At 37.2% G+C, this 20,899-nt stretch overlaps 1 protein-coding gene across 2 annotated transcripts in view; it reads left to right on the top strand.

Annotated features, from left to right (window-relative positions):
- ADGRL3 (adhesion G protein-coupled receptor L3) overlaps positions 1-20,899 on the top strand; it is a 771,395-nt gene that overhangs the window by 535,449 nt on the left and 215,047 nt on the right. For both annotated transcript variants that reach the window (XM_081093223.1, XM_081093222.1), the window contains one exon: positions 11,767-11,847. In XM_081093223.1, the coding sequence (XP_080949349.1) occupies positions 11,767-11,847 (81 nt within the window). The remainder of the gene's footprint in view (positions 1-11,766; positions 11,848-20,899) is intronic.

Here is a 20,899-nt window from a genome sequence, read left to right as displayed (position 1 = left end):
AAAGCCACCTCTATTTTTTTCTAGTTTCTTAATTTTTTTTAAAGAGAACAAATTTTAAAAAATACATATATATTGTTGATTTCAGAGATGAAGGGAGAGAGAGAGAGAAAGAGAGAGAGAGAGAGAGAGAGAGAGAGAGAGAGAGAGAGAGGAGAGAAACATCAGTGATGACAGAGAATCATTGATCAGCTGCCTCCTGCACAGCCCCTACCTACTGGGGATCGAACCTGCAACCCTGCCATGTGCCCTGACCAGGAATTGAACTATAACCTCCTGGTTCATAGGTTAATGCTCAACCACTGAGCCACACACTCCAGTTTTCTAAAGTGTAGACTTAGAATATCAATTTAAACCCTTTGTATTCTATAATATTAGCATTTAAATGATACATTTCCCTGTAAGCTGTGCTTTAGCAGTATCCTACACAATTAGACATGCATTTTCATTATCTTTCAATTTGAAATATTTTCTAGTTTCCCTGGCACTTTCTTTTTGACCACAGGTTATTTATAAGTGAATAAAATTCTAAATATCGGGGGTTTTTAGATATTTTAATTAATCTCAGATTTATTGCATTGTTGTTAAAGAATATACTTAAGATTTCAATAATTTTGAAATGTATTAAGTCTGATTTTGTGAAAATCAAGTATCTTGGTGAATGTTATTGTGCTCCTAAAAAGAACATACATTTGAAAGTTTAAAACAATAGGAAAGATGTGAGTGTATGTGAGGGGGTTCACTTCAAAGGTATTTTTTTCCGACTTTCAGAAATCAAAATGACTCTAGGAGATACGTATTTCTAAACCCTTTTTAAGACCTTATTTTTTTTTTTAAAGCTAGGAGAAGACTCATGTACTTAACCTCTTATAGAATGTAACATTTTACACATTGTCTAAGAAAAGTAATTTTAGAACCCTGATTGTTCTGTGATTTAGTCTCTTAGTAATTTTATGTGGTCTGGAAATAGAGAACTAAAATTTTCCTAAGTTTCAGAAATTATAGTCTATTTGTCTTCTCTTCCCACCCCCGTGGATGTATTTGTAGGATGTGGGGGCAGTGAGCTATATAGTGAGAACATTTTATCTGGATTTAAAACTTGATTCCCACACACCCTATTGTGTAACCTTGAAAATACACTTAACCTTATGGAGCTTTCATTGCTTAATTTTTTAAATGAAAAACAATATTTACCTCACATGGTATTTCCTATTATTCAACTAGCAAATAACCTTTTATTAATGTGATCTTCAGTTTTCTAATGTGTTCATTCCTATTTATTTTTGATGGATTATGCAAAAACTAGAAATTTAGGGAAGATAAGTGCTCTGATTTATTTTTCTGTACATTTTCTCTAGTTTATTGTTGTTATGCTTTTGCTACAATAGGTTTTTAGATGTCATGGAATAATTTTTGTCATTTAATCAACAAGTCTATTTTTCATGCTTGTGAAAGAAAGAGAAGCATTTGTATGATTTTATTAAATACTTGAGGCCCGGTGCATGAAATCTGTGCATGGGTGGGAGGCCCCCTCAGCCCAGCCTGCACCCTCTCTAATCTGGGACCCCCTGGGGGATGTCCGACTGCCAATTTAGGCCCAATCCTGGGTATCAGCCTAAACTGGCAGTCGGACATCCCTCTCACAATCCAGGACTGCTGGCTCCTAACTGCTCAGCTGCCTGCCTGCCTGATCGCCCTTAACTACCCCCGCTTCCAGCCTGATCATCCCTAACTGCCTCTGCCTGCCGACCTAATCACCTCGCCCATAACTGCCGCCTCTGCCGGCCTGGTCACCCCCAACTGCCCCCCCCACTGGCCTGGTCACCCCTAACTGCCCCACCCTGCCAGCATGGTCGCCCCCAACTGCCACCCTCCTGCTGGCCTGGTCACCCCCAACTTCCCCCCTGCTGTCCTGTTCGCCCCTCACTGCCCCCCTGCCAGCCTGGTTGCCCCTCACTACCCCCCCCCACCGGCCTGGTTGCCGCCAACTGTGCCCCCTGCCAGCCTGGTCGCCCCTCACTGCCCCCTTCTGGCCTGGTCGCCCCACACAGCCTGCTGTTTGGTCATTTGGTCATCTCTCACTAACCCCCCTGCCGGCTTGGTCACCCATGCAGCCTGCTGCTCAGTTGTTTGATTGTCCCTCACTATCCTCCCTGCTGGCCTTGTCGCCCCATTCAGCCTGTTTGGTCTTCCGTTTGGTTGTTTTGGATGTGACGGCCCCTGGCTATTTATATATATAGATACTAGGAGCCCAGTGTTCAATTCAAAATCATGCAGCGCTTCCTACCCTCAAGTCACCGGTCTGGCCCTACCTCGCTCTCTGGGACCCGCAGCAACCATGGCCGCTGCTAGTCCAGCCCTACCTCCCTCTCTGGCTCTTGAAGCAGCTGCGACTGCTGCTGATCAAGCCCTTCCCCAGCGCAGGCAGGAGGAGGCCCCTGCCGCCCCGCCCCCGACTCTGCGCATGCAACTTCCTCCTGTTCAGTCGACCCATTATGGCGTCCCAGTTAATTAGCATATTTCTCTGTTATACAGATAGATAGATAGATAGATAGATAGATAGATAGATAGATAGATATAGATTTCCCTCTATATTTGTATGCTCCTGAAATTCACCATAAATATAAAGAATTCCTTAGTCCAGCAAAATTTCAACACCAGGACCAATGTGATTATTTTGCAGGCAAAGAGAGTTCATTTCTTGTTTATTTTCTTCCTGACAATTGCTTTATGGAATTTTACATTAAATTCATTTTTCATACTGTATCTTCTTAATTTTTAAGTATCAAAATGGTATTATGTTTTTTTTAAAAGAGCTATTTTATTTCATAGGATACTTACTCAAATAACTTAAACTTGAAATGATATGATGTCTGGGATTTGCTTCAAAATATTCTTAAGGGGAAGGAGGTGAGGCGAAGGGAGGTGAAACAGTATACCATTGTTTATACCAGTATACCTCAATTGACCACTGATGAAGCTGATGATAGGCTTGTGTAGGGTGGAAAACTTTCCCGTCTCCTTTTCGAAGTTCTTTGGCTGGTCTAATAATTAAGTTGACATTAGACAGATTAACAGGAGAAATAGGAGAAAAACATATTTGATTTCTGATGTACAGGAGCTGCATAAAAATGTGAAATTCAAAAGAAGTGACCATGGAAACTTTTATACTTTTAGACAAAGAAACCTTAAATTTAGGAAGAACTGACAAGACAAAGGAGTTTGGGCTTGGGAAGTAAATTAGTGAAGAAGTAACAAGGTTTATTTATATGGCTTTCTTGACCCCGAATTCCCTATCCTTGTTGATAAGGATGCCTTCTACCCTCCTGGTCCAGGAATGGTATCTTTCACATGGGAGATTTATTTCCTGCTTTCAGAGGGGCAAAGGGTGGTCAGAGGGTCCTCCTTGCACTTGCTTTTTCTCAAGTACCTCGAATTCAAAATAATCAATAGGCCAACATAGAATATTTTCAAGTGGCATATTCTGCTCCCCATCACATGTATTCGTTATTCTTTCCTTTTTTGTACATTTTGAAAATTTTTATTTTTCTAATATTTTTTTTTTCCTCACATTGAACCTTTGGTTCCATGAACCCTGTTCCTCTTTCTCATCTGATCTGTAGGCATCCACTTGTAATGTTCCTTCTCCTGCCCACGCTGGCCATACTCCTTGACCAGACTGCCGACCACTTGCCATTCCCTCACTTGCCTCAGTTAGATGCTGTTGTTGTGCTCTTCTCATTCATCTCTACCAAGGCACATACCATAATTCACAGTAATCGCTTCCCTGCGGTGGTATGGGATGATGGAAGCAGGCTAGAAGCTGCTTCTAGCATGCTCAATCACTAGACCAACGGTTCTCAACCTGTGGGTCGCGACCCCTTTGGGGGTAGAACGGCCCTTTCACAGGGGTCGCCTAAGACCATCAGAAAACATATATAATTACATATTGTTTTGTGATTAATCACTATGCTTTAATTATGTTCAATTTGTAACAATGAAAATACATCCTGCATATCAGATATTTACATTATGATTCATAACAGTAGCAAAATTACAGTTATGAAGTAGCAACGAAAATAATTTTATGGTTGGGGGTCACCACAACATGAGGAACTGTATTAAAGGGTCGCGGCATTAGGAAGGTTGAGAACCACTGGTCTAGACTGAAATTTCTCAGTGGAGGGATTTTATTTTCTTGTTCAGATGGTATTGTTAATACAGACCACAGAGTGGAAGTGGGTACTAAGAAGGATTTGCTCATTGAAATGCGCGCGCGCACACACACACACACACACACACACACACACGCACACTCTACAAGAAAGTTACTTTAGTTTCACATTGCTCTGTTTTCTGTGTGGCAAATAATATCCACTGGGTAGCAGCCCATCAGTGACCTGTGCTCCTCCATCAATGACTTCATATCCTCAATAAGTTAAGCATATAGTTGTTTCTGTTACCTCAAATTTTACTAAATTCACTAAAAATAAGTAATAAGATTAGTAATAAGATGGAGGGGTGATATGAGAGTGAAAAGATAGGTATCAAATTAGCCACTTTACAAATCTTTTCTTGGATGATTACTTTTGATTGGTGTTCACAGCTGACTTTATAAATGTCACATGGTTATCATCCGGCTGGGATTTGAAGGCAAAAAAGGCAAAATGTTATAATGCTAGGCACGCCCAATATTCCATCAGCACAAACAAAACATTGACCTCTGGTATTTTTTTTATAAGTAGTTGAGATTATTTTAAACAAGGAGAAAAATTTTCTCTCTCTCTCTCTCTCTCTCTCTCTCTCTCTCTCTCTCTCTCTCCCCCTCTCCCTCTCTCTCCCTTTCCGTCTCTTCTCTCTCTCTCTCTCTCTCTCTCTCTCTCTCTCTCTCTCTCCCTTTCCGTCTCTCTTGGTGGCTTAGCTGCTTTAAGAGTATTAGAAAAACTTTGAAAAATTCCATATGCCATTCTTAAATGTAGTTTAGTATAGGTACCACATTCTACATGGAATTATGTTGGTGGTAGTGCAGAGAAATGCAGAGATGTAACTTGCTATCACAAACAAATAAAACAAAGGCATAAATTCTGCCAGGAGGGACATAAACTTGTTTACAACACTACGTAGAAAATAAGGAAAATTTGAGTTGAAAAATGGTATAACTGGAGGAACCCATGGGGACTTTGTGGTAGTAAAATTTGTGTTTACTTTATAAAAAATGTGTTCTTTTCCCCAATTACACACCTTTCTATTTTATTTATATCTTATCTATTGCTCACATGAACGCCTATGAATATGTGTAAAATTTGAAATAATTGTGTTAGGGAAAAGCATTTGGTACCAGAAATTTTTTTTTCTTTTATTCTTAGTTATTAAATTTAGGCTTGTGCCCTCATGTATAGCTTTATCTTTTTAGTTTCCTATGAAAGTCACATATTATCTCTTGTCTTCTCTTGAACTCTTTAAATGCTGCGATCACCCTATTTAAAATTGCAACCTGCCCTCCCCAATCCAGATCCCCTTTAGCCTGTTCTAATTTGTTTCCATTGCCCTTGGCATCCTGTACACACAATCTTATTGAGTTACTTGCTTATTCACTGTCTCTTCCTACATGAGGATGTGGATCGTCATTCATTTTGTTGTGTGATGTATGCCAACCAACTAAAAAGGCACTTGTCATGTATCAGGCATTCAAGTAATATTGATCAATGAATTTAATGAATTAATGAATGAAATGAATTAATAATAACAATAATAGTTAAAAATTCTACGTACTTTACTATGTACCAAGCACTGTTCTAATGACTACATAATGCATAAGTTCGTGTAGTCTTCAAAACATCCCTATGAGGTCAGTGGTGTTATAATCCCCATTATACAGATGAGGAAACTGAGGCACATAGAAGTTAAATAGCTTGATAGTTTCTGGAATTATGGCTAAAAAGTGGTGGAGTCCAGATACCAACACAAGTAATTATGTTCCCTGGGCATGAAGTCACCTGTTATGCTAACCTGCCTTTAGTGTGTAGACAAAGCCTAAGGGGGGAAAGAAAGCCCATATTTTCCAAAGGAAATAGCTCTAAACCTGTCTCAGCACAACTGGAAGATCATGCCGCACACACCTTGAAAACTATGGCGGACCAAGGGAGGTGTCAGAGGTAAAAGGGATGAGTGTGGTGGGCAGTTTTCCGCAAGCAACTCTAAAACACTCCCTCTTCCTATTCTCTCACGTCACTGTGACAGCCACCACCTGATTGCCCTTTTGAATGTCACCAATTTCTCAAGATAGTTTCCTCATTCTAAAGTGTGGGGTTGGGACTATAAGCTACCAAATGTCTTTCTCCCTCCAAATGCTGTGGTTCTAAAAGTGCATTTCTGTGTTCTGATGGGCAACTAAATTGTCGACAGTAGAAAAAGAGGGGGCGGGGAATGTTTTTTTCTTATTCTTAGTACTGGTCAAGTCTTTTCCATATTTGAATGTTAGTAGAAATTGCATGCGGTTCCTCAATGAAGTAGAAATTAAATGAAAGTTGAAAAAGAGATTGAAGATAGAAAAATAATGGTTTTTCCAAAATCCATAATGGCCTTTGGGTTTTTGCTATAGTGCTGATTGTATTAGCAGCACCCTTACGGTTTCTACATCTTTGCATACCTGACTCCGTATAGTTCATGCATTTTCATTTTAGGATGTGAGCTGTCCATATTTTGGGGAGGGCTAGCTCATTTAATTTTTCTCCTTCTCTCTCACTGTGGATGAACTAGAGCTCTTCTGACTCAAACCCTCTGTTTTACCTTTCTTGGGGAGATAGTTACTTGGGGAGATTGTTCCCTTCACAGTTTGCACAATTCTCTTAATATTGTGTCAAAATCTAATCAATCCTGGTTTAACTACACTTGGTTTAACTACACTACCATCTTAAAAAACAAAAAAACAAACAAAAAAAAACATCTTTGTGATATTGGAACACTCACTCACTCTTCATGAAAAGTAAAATGATATAGCGTCTTTGGAAATCAGACTAACAGTCCCTTAAAAGTTTCACATAAAACCTGGCCAGAGTGGCTCAGTGGTTGAGCATCAACTTATAGACCAGGAGGTCAACGTTCAATTCCCGGTCAGGGCACATGCCTGGGTTGCAGACTCTACCCCATGTTGGGCGTGCAGAGGCAGACAGCCAACCAATTATTTTCTCTCATTATTGATGTTTCTATCTCTCTCTCACACTCTCCCTTTCTTCTGAAATTAATAAAAACATACTTTTTAAAGAACGTTTATACATAGTTACTATATGACTCAGCAGTTTCACTCCTAGGTATATTCAAGAAAAATGCGAACATACTGGTATGTCCACAGAAAACATGAAGGTTCAGAGAACCATTAAAATATATGACTATTTAATATAGTAAAAAAATGGGAATGATCCAAAAATATCCATCAACTGATGAATAGATACATAAAATGTGATATTCTGTACAACCTACATTTGTGGTTGTTTGACAACAAACATTTGGCAAACAAGGGAAGGAAGTACTGATCTGTGCTACCAAATGGATGAGCTTTGAAATATTATATTGAGTGAAGGAAGCAGGTCAAAAATGACTATATTTGTATAATTCCACTTATATAAAATGTCTAGAACAGACAAATCTATATAGAGACAGAAAGTAGATGAGTGGTTGCCAAGAACTGGGGTGGATGGGGGAGGAAGTGGTGAATGACTGCTAATGGACTTTGGGGTTTTATGTTTGTTCATTTGTTTGTTCTCTGTGTGGTGATGAAAGTGGTCTCAGATTGATTGTGGCAGTGGTTGCACAAATCTGTAAATATACTAAAAATGATTAAATTGTATGCTTGCAAAGGGTGAATTGTATGATATGTAAAATGACATATCAATGTAGATATGTGACATCTATATGCAAATATATCACTTACTTACACTAAAAATTGAGTAAAAACTTATCCATAAGCTGCCCAACCATTTCTCTATTGCCATGTTCTTCTGTACCCCTTAGCAATAAGCAAGAAACTTTTATTTCATTGTAATTATTTTATAAATAGATCATTAAACATTGTTTATTATTTTGTAGAACTGCGGAGGAACTTAACAAAATGATAGGTGAATAGCAGCACCAAGAAACTCTGTCCCCTAAATTACACCTATAAAATCAATATTTAAAATTTAAATTATGCATCACAAAAGAGGGAAATATAAAAGTAGTATATAGATGAATCTTAAACTTGGGAGTATATTTAGTATAAGAAAAAGACAGATCTCCAAAAATAACTAAGATATTATTATCAATGTATCTAGCTCTCAGTAGTTAGGAAGGTAAAAGTTGATAACTAATAATTCTCACAATAACCATCAAAGAAGTTCAATGGAAGTTATCAAGAAATTTTTAAAAATTTTGTTTGAATTTGGGAAAAATTTTGTTTGAATTTGAATTAGAATACTTAAATCATGAAATAATATTCTTGTAACAAATATAGAAAACTTCCAAAATAATTTATTTCTATATATTAAAAAGGCAATTTAAACCAATACAGATTTATTTTAAAAAATGAAGACAAAATATTTTAAATGTTTATTTTCCAAATCAATGTATAGATAATTTAAGTCTAATCAAAATATCAATCTGATTATTTTTGCTTAAAAATTCATGGGAAAAGTGAAGTAAGTTTCAGGAGGAAAAAGAAGAAAATATATATCTCTTTAATTTGGAAAAATGAGGGCAAAGAGAGAAGCAGTATATCACAGATTTGGATATAAAAGCTGCTGTAAGACAGTAGATTATGGGGGAATATGTGATGAATGAGAGAATGGGTATGTTCCCTAAGAGAATTCTAGTCAGATCTTTAAAAACAATATGTGTCTGCCATGCTTTTTCCCTCCCTAAGCTCTTTTGGAACTGATCACATTTTTTTGTTGAATATTATTCACCATCAAGTCTAAGAGAAATGTTTACGGAGGTTGTTTTTTGTTTTAACTGCACTTTAGTTTATTGCTGTTATTTTGCAGTAATTCTTAGTGAGGGGGTGGGATTCTCAGTCACTGGGGCTGTTTACGCACAGCCGTTCCCCGTGTTCGGTTATCCTCGCCTTGGAGGAGAGGCTTATCCCTGAGAACCAGTGCCTTCGCCAATCATGGGTAAGAGTGGGTTTTATTCTCTCTATGTGTTTTTCTGGAGATAAATGTGGGGTACCACGGATCTAAAGTGAAATGGAAATGTTTTTAAGATTTTGATTAATGCACTCGATCAACAACAGCTCCAAAAATTTGGGGTTTTATTTTGTATGTCAGAAATTTCAATCACCAGATTGAAATCCAGTGCTGCACTTCCGACCGTCCTCTATGTCTAACGGTTCCAGTCGCCGCCCCCCCCCCGCCCCCCCCACCACTGTGGCTTTCCCTGCCACACCTCAAATCCTGCAGGTTGCTAGCTTTCTCCTTGGAGAGAGAATGAAAATCATGGCAGTCGAAGTTCAAGACCTAGTTGTCAAGAACCCCCATCGCATTCTCCTGGCTCTTTGATGTCCCTGTTACCTTTATGAGCATGCACACTGTGGTCTCTGAAGTATGCATGCCGAGCATTTTTGAAGTTACATGTTTATCCCAAGACCAGAGACTAATGTGGCCTTTAAAGGGATTCTTTACTTAAACCTGAATGTAGGGCTAACAGTTTCAAGAGCTGTACTTGTCAGAATTTAATGATTAAAATCTATGCACATCTCTTCTAGGTTTAGCATAGTGAGATGTTCTTTGAGAAAAATATGATATAGATGAAAACACTTTCGCCGAGACCGGTTTGGCTCAGTGGATAGAGCGTCGGCCTGCGGACTGAGGGGTCCCGGGTTCGATTCCGGTCAAGGGCATGTACCTGGGTTGCGGGCATATCCCCAGTGGGGGATGTGCAGGAGGCAGCTGGTCGATGGTTCTCTCTCATCGATGTTTCTAACTCTCTATCTCTCTCCCTTCCTCTCTGTAAAAAATCAATAAAATATATTTAAAAAAAAAAAAACACTTTAGATTTATAGTCAAAATGCCACTGGTCTTGCTCTTTGCCCCCTGCATGTGCTTGAGCAAGATGCTTAATCTTCTCCACTTGTTTTTATATATAAGAATATCACCTCAGTGCCTACTTTTAAGTCCTTATAAAAGATGATGTATGTGTGTATGAGTGCCTGGCAGTTATTATTACTCATGGTCAGAGCCATGTTCCTGGATTAGACAGGAAATCAGTATTATTTTATCTGATGAGGTTATGTGAACCCATATGAAGTGGAAGAATCTTATTTTCATTTACATGATTAAAACTTCAGACCAATTCGCCTGTAATGACACAGGAACTTAAAAACAAAAATGTTTTTGCAACTAAATATGCAGCATCAGAAAACATCCGATGCTTTTATAATTAAGATCATCTGAAGTTTTTAATAAGCTACATCACACGTGGACTGCTAACAGTGCACAATCGCTGTCTATATCCTTTATAACAGTGCCTTTAGTGTTCCACTGAAACATGGTCAGTGAATGCACAATATTCTTACTTACAATTATGAGGGGCTCTGTATATTACAGCCGCTCCACTGCGTCTGCTGTTAGCTGGAAAAATGCTGGGAGCAACAGCAGCTACTATCAACAGGGAGCCATATTAATTATTTGAAATGCGCCTCATAAGAGGAATCAGCAGAGTTTATTACAAGTCGAATATTACTTGAAACGGGAAGGTTACTCTCACTGTTATCATAGTCTATGTGTCATTAACTTCCCTTGTTTGGAAAAGAGATTAACAACCCTGTAAATTGCTATAGTAAATGTGTAAAATAGGACTGCATATTCCCATTGTAGAAAGAAAGTGGTGGGTCCCCACTTCGACCCAAACCTTTCTATAAAGTAGCTTTAGAAGTGGAACTGACTCTGTAATTATGCTTTCCTGCTTTAAAATTCAAATTGCTTACCAGATCGTATAGATTATACAAACTATAGCCGCTTTGAGCATTAGAAATTCTTTTGTTTTTAAGCTGGCAATTTTTTCAATCATCATCTCAGCATTCAAATCAACTTTATTACTTTAACTCACAAGACAGAAAGTATATTGCAAATACTGTATATGAGCTAGCAGAATGCTTTGTAAGGAAGAAAGAATGAATTCATCTACCTGCTTTTTATATTGTGGTTATATATTGTTTTTCCATCAAAAACAGTAAGCATGTGGGAGTAGTATTCCATTAAATAATCCAAGTAACTCATGAAAAGAAAAATTACTCAGGGTTGTAAAGTTAGCTAAGTAGGTACTACTCAAAGTGTTACTGGACATTGATGCCAGTCTGCACCCTGTTTTTTACTGATCTGCAACGAATAAGTGAAGAAATTGAGAGTGTTTAGAGGCATTTGTAACAGATTGATAGAGTTCTTAATGTCTGTTTAATCTAGCAATTAAAAATTGGGTCTTGTATTTTGTATGTCTTTGTTTTGAGTTTTTCCATTTCATTTTTTTCTTAAATCACTTTAACTGTGTTTTTAAGTGTCACTCCACAATAAAATTGTAATTTAACAACAGCAACAACAACGAAAAACCTGAATTGTATAAGAAAGACTGCTTTAATCAGTTGATGTTTGGATGGCACATAATGTTCCTGTGTTTGGATAGATCTGTCTACACTCTATAATGGCTATTAATTCAGTATGGAGAGAGATCATGTGACATCATAAAACAGAAAAGTAAAAAGACATAACTACGTCTCTCTAACATTTATTTTTGGGTTCACAGGTCAGGCACATCATGGCCAGGTATCTTACATCTCTCCCCCAATTCACCTGGACTCTGAGCTAGAAAGACCCCCTGTTAGAGGTAAGTGTTTGTTTTTTCTTTTTTTATTATTTTTAAATGTTTATTGTTGAAAGTATTACATATGTTACCCTTTTCCCCCACTGACCTCTTCTAGCCTGCTTCCACCCTTCACCCAGGCCTTCACCATCCTATTGTCTGGGTCCATGGTTGTGCATATATGCATACAAGTTCTTTGGTTGGTCTCTTCCCACCCACCCACCATACTCTACCTTCCCTCTGAGATTCCACAGGAGACTATTTATTCTTTGATGAAGGCAGTTAATTAAATTAAAGGTGGTAGTAAATATATATTTTACAATGCAGTATCTGTTTAAAAAGCAAGGGGAGATGGTGTGGAAGAAATCTGATGACAGAATGAGAAAGTCTTATTTATTAACTGAAAATGTGAACTATAGTTCTGATAAATGTTTGTAAAGCAAAATAAGAAATAGGGCTGCATAGTGATTGAACTAGTGGAAGTCTAGTTGAAAACCAACCTAGATTTAGAGATTAACAGCTAACCATTACTTTTTTAATTGGAACTTTCTTCTTTCATTATCCTATTTTTTTTAATAAATTAAGATGGCTTAATCTAAGTCATTGATATATTTATTTTCTTACAATTTGACATTTTATATTATTTTTTAAAAAGTTATTTTAGTATGAATAGTTCATTTTGTAATCTATAAAGTAAAATGTCTCTTTTAAATGGATACCACTTATTTAAAGATTTTTTAAGAAACTAGTCATACAAAATAAAAGTTAAAATAGCATTTATAATTACATAATCTAAATACAGAATGTGGTTTTCTCTTTTTAAGAAATATTTATTACTGATTTCCAAACGTTGTATATGTATCCTAAGGTTAATTTTCCAGTTCAAAGTATTGCAGTATATTTTCTTATACCTTCAGAAGTATTAATTACTTGATATAATAAAAGTCTTTAGGTCTGACTTTTTGGAGCATGTTTTCTCGAATGCTATATCTCCTGCCAGAACTCTCTTACCTTCTCTTTTCTGTTCACTGAGTTTCTACCAGTGTTCCAAGGTGCTTCTTTATCTTCAGTTCCTCTGTATGCTTCCCTGGACTCTGTACTAGGGAGGAGCTAAGTGTATGTCTCAGTTCTCCATGTGCTCCCTGGCGCCCCCCACCCCCCACCCCCCTGCACTTGCCTCCACTTTTACACCTAAGACACTGTCTTTTATTTTTCAGTGTGCATGTTTCCCTTTCTCTTCTGTAAGGTGTTTGAGGGGAGAGAGTGTCAGAATTTCTCTACTCCTCCAGCCACCGGTCTGTGCGTGGCACATACTGGGCAGTCACAGGACACTTTCTGCGTGGCTGAAATTTAAAGAGACAGCCTAGATGCTGAAGGATGCATCCCCGGTGTTCAAGCAGAAAAGGGAGTAGGGACCATAGGAGAATCCCACAGGGAGGGAAACAGAATGAATTGAAACGTGGATATGTCAAAGTGGTGATCTTTTTAAGGAAATATGCTGGGCACACAGTAAAATGGGAACCGTTTGCGAGGAAGAGACTGGAAAGATGCAACAGGGCAGATCGTGAAGGACTGTATCACACATGCAAAGGAGTTTGTATTTTATGCTGGAAAAGAATGATGGAATACTTTTAATTTTAAAAAAAACTGTTCCCTAAGTCAGTGGGATACTACATTGTAACATGATCAGTGCTTGATATGAGAAAAGTATCTGTGAAGTCAGTGTGGGTAAAAGATGACTGGAGAATTAGTTAGGAACGTGTCAGCGGCAATGGCTGGGCCTGAGAAATATGTTGAAGAGACGTGTCAGTCAGCTGAACAGAACAGGGGGAGGAACAGAATTGCCTCCAAGGTTTCTATATTGATTAACAGCTTGGATGCTTATGACATAATCCCCCACCATGAGGAATAGGTACGTTTTACATTGACGCAATGTTTTAGATATGTTAATTCTTAGCAAAATGCTATTGCTCTGAAAGATGGAAACCTGTTTATGCAAGTTGGTGACCTCAGTATAATTCAGTTTTTCAGACATGCTCTCAGTATGATTTGGGAAGAATACTGTAAGCTCTTGCATAGGATGTGTAATAACCCACTCTAAAAGTTAGTGGCTTTAAACAAGAAACATTTGTTACAGTTCTCAGAGTCGGTTGAGTCACGTGAGTGCTGACCTGGATGCTTAGCAGTTGGCAGATGGCTGGTTTTGTGGGGGAGGGAGCTCGCATGTGTGGTAGTCAACTTGATGTCATTGGGGGTGATGGCCATATGGCTCTCATTACCCAGCAGCCTAGCACAGGTGCATTCCCATGGTGATAGGATTTCCAGCAATATGTAAACAAGTCCCAGAGTTCACATGTTTTTCAGGACTCTGCCTGTGTCATGTTTGCTATGTCCCATTGGCCAAAGCAAGTTAGCCGCCGGCCCCAGGCTGAGAGAGCGGAAATGGACTCCATCTTACAATCCAGAGGACCATGAATACAGATACAGAGAGGACTTTCGGGCAGATAAAGAGTAAAATAAATTTAGAAGGAAATACGACAAAAACTAGCTGGTAAAAATGAAAGGACTTAGAGCTGTTAAAGTTAAACTTGGGAGTTCTAGAACTTCCTTGTTTTAGTTTCTTCAGCTACTACACAGATGAGAGATGAGAACTTCACAGTATCTCTGTGAAGATTAGGAGTAACGCAGAATAAAGTCTGGCATCTGGTAGGCCCTAGGTAAAATGTGGCTGTTACTATGTACTCTTGGGTTCATCGCTGTGGCAAATGGGAAGAAATTGAGCTCTGAAGCCAAGGCAGACTTGTATGACCTTAGAATGATTGTCTTGATAACTTCCAGTTCTCATATCATTTATCTACTTACATTGACTTAGAGACTCTCCAAAACTGCTTGGTGATGAATGCAATTGCAGCTGTAGTCACTAGCTCATGTGCCATAGTTCTACAGTTTTAAAAAAAAATTCTTAATTAGATAAAGAGGCTGATATAAATCACCAAAATAACATGGCAGACAATCATGTGCTTTTTTCTTAAACCTAATATTTTATTTCTAAAAATATTTTGAAAATGGGATAGAGTTGGCATAATAGCATTACTTTGGAACAATAAAATATTTCCTTTCAACTATCACTCCTCACCTTTATTTACTATTTTTAATTATACTGTAAGCTGATGTCAATATTTATATGCAGTCAAATATATGAAGATACAGATATAGATAGAGATAGATATTTATGTATAAATATAGGAACAGAGAGAGGGCCTCTCATGTATATTATAGTTTTTTATTTGAATTAATACAATAAGATAAATTATTTTTTAAAAATAATTGGGAGTTTTATCTCCAATGATTTTTTTGTAATATTATATAGCAATATCCTGGATTCTAACATTAGCTATCAATTTTAGCTTTTATTTTTCTATTTTTTTGCTAGAGTTTTATATATATTGTAGATATGAACAGTATATCTAGATAGTCCCCTTCCCTCATTGACCTGTAGCTCTCTGTATTTTCTTTCTTGTCTACAGGCATGTTAAAGTTTTAGGAATTATTGCTTTATAGATAAATTCCTTGTGTACTTTATAAACTTGATTGCATTTTAATAGGAAAACCATACTTAATTATTTTATATTCATCAAGCTAACCATACAAAACAATAACATATAAGAATATAGTAATATAATTATCAATATTAGCACACAGAATTTTTCAATACAAAATATGAACTATCTAACATACAATAACACATCATATTGCTTCCGATGTTTTATCACTTCTTTCTGTTTTCATCTGAAATATTTTGGATTACTTGCTAATTTTTAAAACAGTAATGATTGTACTTTGAGTATTTGAGACAGTGGTCTAATTATTGATAACATGAATTGTGTTTTAAAACCATATTCTTAAAAATAATTATTCAAAATATAAATATAGATATAGACATAGATATAAATATGACAATTTCATTCCTTTTTTTTTTTTGCCCTCTCAAGTTCTATATCATATATGAAACATTTTCGTTTTAAATACCATGTCAATTCTCCTTTCAATTCTGTTGATTTCTTTCAGTTTTGTTCATTTTTTAGGGAAAAATATTTTGTAAAATTATTGCATTTGTTTGTCAAATGTATTTTTTTCTTTGGTATTGTGCATCTTAATTGTGGCCAACATGCTTTTAATAACCATATGGGAAATGTAGAAGCAAGTTACCAAATAGCCTTGAATAAAAAGTTGTGATCTGAATTTAAAAGTAGCCAAAATTCAGTAGCACTGTTGAGTAAATTTGAGAGGTTCTATTCTTTAAGTCTAATGTGATCATACATGGCATTTGGTCATATAATTTATGCCTGTGGTGACTTTATATGCATTCTTCAATTTACAGATTCTATTACTGAATAGAGGTGTAAATTCTGATAGTTTACTAGTGCATTAATGTCACAATACATTACAAGGTAATTAACCAGAGCTGCCACTATAAATAGAAAATAGTCACAGCCCTCACTATAAACTACTTCATAAAAGTAAGATCCTGAATCAGCATTCAACATCATAGTGATTTTTCTTGCCATATGTCTCATTAATCAGGAAAACAGCTTCATCTGGAAGCACTATTATTATCAAACCTCCTTTATGAAAATAACGTCATTATAATTTTGTAGTTAACTTAATGGGATTGATTATGTATTTCCATACGCAAATAAGTCCTATATACTTTTCAGACGTATTTCCCAACTTATATATTATGACTGGAAATGAAAGACTACTTTGGTACTTTTGTAGCAGAGTTGTCAGTAAGCACAGGGAGTTCTTGGAAGGGTGCATTAAGAGTTGCAGTTCTGAAGGTCATGTTTCCTCACCAGCTATCCTTTTCTCCCTGGCCTTTATTTTGCCTCCTCACTACCCACATGAAGACTATTCAACCTCAGAATTGTGTCTGAATTACGGTCAGGATTACTCATTGAAGTGAGATTTTGGATGAGATTTTGTGTTGGAAGCTGAATCACAATCCTAAACAAAGACTTATATTATTTGACAATCAAATATAAAAGTTGAGGAATGCCCTTCCGTTGTAACTTTGTTATTTTATTTTTGGCTTTGTCTTGTTTCATTGTTTTCCTGTACAATTTGGTGATAACCTTAGCAGTCAATTATAGAACCCAACCTAGTAATTCTTTACAACCTCACTAGCAACTCAAGTTAGATAAATTTCTGTTACTTAGCAACAGAAGATCAACTTCTGAAAAATTTTTCCATTTGTATTACTAAAGATGATATTTTTATGTTCTGATACATAAAAAAAAAAATCAAAAGTAACCAGCTATACTTCACCTTCCAATATGGTAAACCACTAGTAATAAAGCTGGTGAATACAGCACTGTATTTAATTTGAATATTTTGTATAATCTTTCTTAAGTAGAGTCTTATATTTAATCATAAGTCTAATATTAAATATAATTTGTGCATTTGCTAATTGTTAACAGTTGCAATTTATAGTCAGAGAAAAACCTAAAATATTTGGGGACATTTGAAAAACTGCATCTATTTATTTTATTTTATTTTTTTCTATAATAAACTGAGTAATATAAGCATAGTTTCATTGGCACATAATCAGTGAACTAGAATCATGCCAGGCATGAAGTTTCATGTGCAAATTGCGTTACACTCAGCAAATCTACACGCTGAAAATATTTTTTAAAGTTTGAAATAAACAGATGGTCCTGCTTGGTGCATCTATATTAAAATTAGGCTCTAGCCAAAGATTTAGCATCACAAATTAGAGACATTAACACACAATATTATCTAGAAAAATGTAAAAACATTGGAAATAGATTAAAATAAAAAAGGAACAAGACATCTGGCATTCTTATTGAGACGTTTCCAGGCTTGTTCTTTAATATTTGTGTGGTGTTTTGATAACTTATCCGGTTAGCAGACATTATATATTAGAACATAATTCCCTAGCTTCAGCCACTCTTAACCCAAAGAAATAAAAAGGAAACTTGCACATAACAGAATAACAGAGTGCTTTGATCATGTTAAATAAACACCCCTTTCCTACACTTGTAAATGCCTAACATTTTTGCTGTGTTTAAAGTACACTGCCAACAACTACGAGATAGAAAGGGTATAGCTCGTTAATGTAAATTGTAAGCACCACTCCTGTTTATTAAGTATATATCTTGTATCTGACATACGAAAAAATATTTTATACATATTGTCTCATTAAATCTTACCAAGGATGCTATTACTTTTTCATTCAGACTTATTGTTTATCATTATATTTCTAGCATCGAGCATACTATTGTTATATTATATGGTAATCACTGAATTTGGTTTGAATTTAATGGAAGTTAAATGATAAACTTAATGGTAAAGTGTACATTTTTTCAATATTCTCATGAATAAGTGTAAGGGTTTTGTAAGTTATAACATACTTTCCAAATATGTATGTTATTGTTTGCATTTAATTGTGATAACCCCAATTTGCTAACCATATGATCATGGACAAACCCGTAGCCATGGCAACAGCCTCTTTCCCAGGATTGTTTAAGTATCAAATATCAATACAATCCTATATGTAAAATTACTACCTACCCTATAGAATGCTCAGCAAATATAATTTAGCAGCAACACTTAATAGATCTAGTCTAAAACTGGTTATAGCTCATAAATGGCCAGATCAAGAAAATAAGTCCTCAAGAGAGTTTGCCATGTCCTTATCATCTTTAAATCCTGTTGGTTTAATTATGTTACAGTTTAATATGAAAAAATAACCATATTCTATACATTTAAAATCTCAAACATATATCAAACAATAAAACTATACCTCAACCCTGGGCAGCGTGGCTCAGTTGGTTGAGCATCCTCCCATGAACCAAGATGTCACCAGTAGGATTCCCATTCAGGGCACTTGCCAGGGTTGCTGCTGGATCCTCAACAGGGGTGTGCAGGAGGCAGCCGATTGATGTTTCTCTCTCTCCCTTTCCCTTCCTCTCTCTCTAGAATCAATAAAAATGTACATATTTTAAAAACTATACATCAGCTTTTCTCTGTGACCTCCTAGAAGAGTAACTTTCATTTTATATTTAACTAATATTTTCTGTGTAGTTGCATCTTAGGCATGGTTTAGGTTCCGAAGTTAATGGGAGGGGATAAAAACTAAAAAATTAAAATCCCACCTAGAAAAAATCCTCTGAATTATCCATAAAATATGGTATTTCCAATAATTAGTTATTTCTTAATATCAGAAAATGTGCACACAAAAATACCCCATGTCTCTTTTGGACATAGAGATACTTATGTGATGAGTGGTATGAGGAGACATACAACTGAGAGAACATTATCCCTACTCTTCCAGCCATGAGCTCTTTGAGTAAAATGGGAAGTGGAATCTTCCCCCCAAATACTTTTGAATGTATATATTTGAATGTAAGGCAAATTAATTTTCATGTGACTATACTGTAGTGAGTTACTACTGTGTGCCATGCACTCTACAGGGGACTGGCAGTGCAGTGAGGTACAAGAGAGAAAAGATGTTTGTCTTTGTGGACTTTACCTTGTCATGGGGGAGGTAAACCATATATCACTAATGGGTTAGACAATCAAGATTATGAACAGGTTATGATTAAAGGTATAAAAAAGATATGTAAGGCAGATGATCAAGGAAAACTACTCCAGGGAGGTAACTATTGAGCTGAACTGAGAGGAATAAAAATAAGTTGGCCTTCACTGAATTTGAAGGATAGTGTAACCAAAGGTCCTAAACTAGAAAAGTACTGGTTTGTCAGTTCTTTTGTTCACTAATGAGGGCCTCTTAGAAATCAGTCCTTGATGGAATTGTGAGGTTTGCAAGTCTGTCAAGAAGCAAGACTCTAGAAAGGGGAAAGAAACTATAAATTAATAAAAAAATATAACAGAGAAACCAAGATGGTGGCATAGGTAAACACCGGAAATTGCTGCCTCGCACAACCACTTCAAAAATACAACTAAAAGACAAAACGGACATCATCCAGAACCACAGGAAGGCTGGCTGAGTGGAAATTCTACAACTAGAAGGAAAGAGAAAAGCATACTGAGACTCAGAGGAGGTGTGAAAGTCAAGTGCAGAGTTACAGAGGCACACACGGAAATGGCGATCAACTGAGGACGCAGTTGTCTTTTTCAATCTGGAGGGAGACACAAGCTCCCAACTGCTCTGAACTCCAGTTCCGGGTGAGTCTCTGGGGACTCAGGACTCATACGGGGAGAAACTAGACTGTCTGGCATCGGTCGGAACTCAAGGGTGGCTTTCTCTCAGAGGTGCTTGCAGGACACTGAGACCCAGGACCTCTTAGGGCTGGACTGAGGATCAGCCATAGCTGTTTGCTCCATCCTGTTGATTCCCTGAGACCCCGCCCCACCCAAGCTGTGCGCAGAGGCTTTTGCATATGAATGGCCTGGCCCTTTGCAATCTGAAATTATCTAACAAACTGCAGCTGGGTCAGAGAGACCCAGAACATCCAAAAGAAGGCCCAAGGCCCCACAGCAGCTTGCATTGCTTCACATCTGGGCCTCATCTAGGCACCTCCAAACCCCAAACAAAGAAGAGGAATCTGCAGATCTCTGCATAGCTCCTGCTGGGTAGCCTCAGGCAGAGGCTAAATTAGCGCCTCCTTAGAGATCCAAGAGCCAGTGTACCCAGTGGTCAGAGTGGGACCATACAGATTACAACTCCTCAGATCCATAAAGGACACACTCAGGGGGCATACTCAGTGAGCACCATAGCCCTACTGAAGCTAGTCTTGCCCCATAAGGGTGTCTCCAGCACAGAAGTTCTCCCACTGTAGACACAGCTGATTCTCACAGCCAATGGCCTGGAGTTCAATTCCTCCCAGTGATACCTACAACAATCAAGGCTTAACTACAACAAGACTGTACACAAAGCCCACAAAGGGGTGCACCAAGAGTGTCCACCTCAGGTAATTGGGGAGGCTGAGCCACTGGGCCCTATAAGACACCTAGCATAGAAAGCCACTCTATCAACACAGGGAAGCAGCCAAAATGCGGAGACAAAGAAACAGGTCACAAATGACAGAAA

The sequence above is a fragment of the Myotis nattereri genome (assembly GCF_964212035.1).
Source record: "Myotis nattereri genome assembly, chromosome: 1".
Taxonomy (NCBI): domain Eukaryota; kingdom Metazoa; phylum Chordata; class Mammalia; order Chiroptera; family Vespertilionidae; genus Myotis; species Myotis nattereri.
This window is presented reverse-complemented; position numbering and strand designations above follow the sequence as displayed.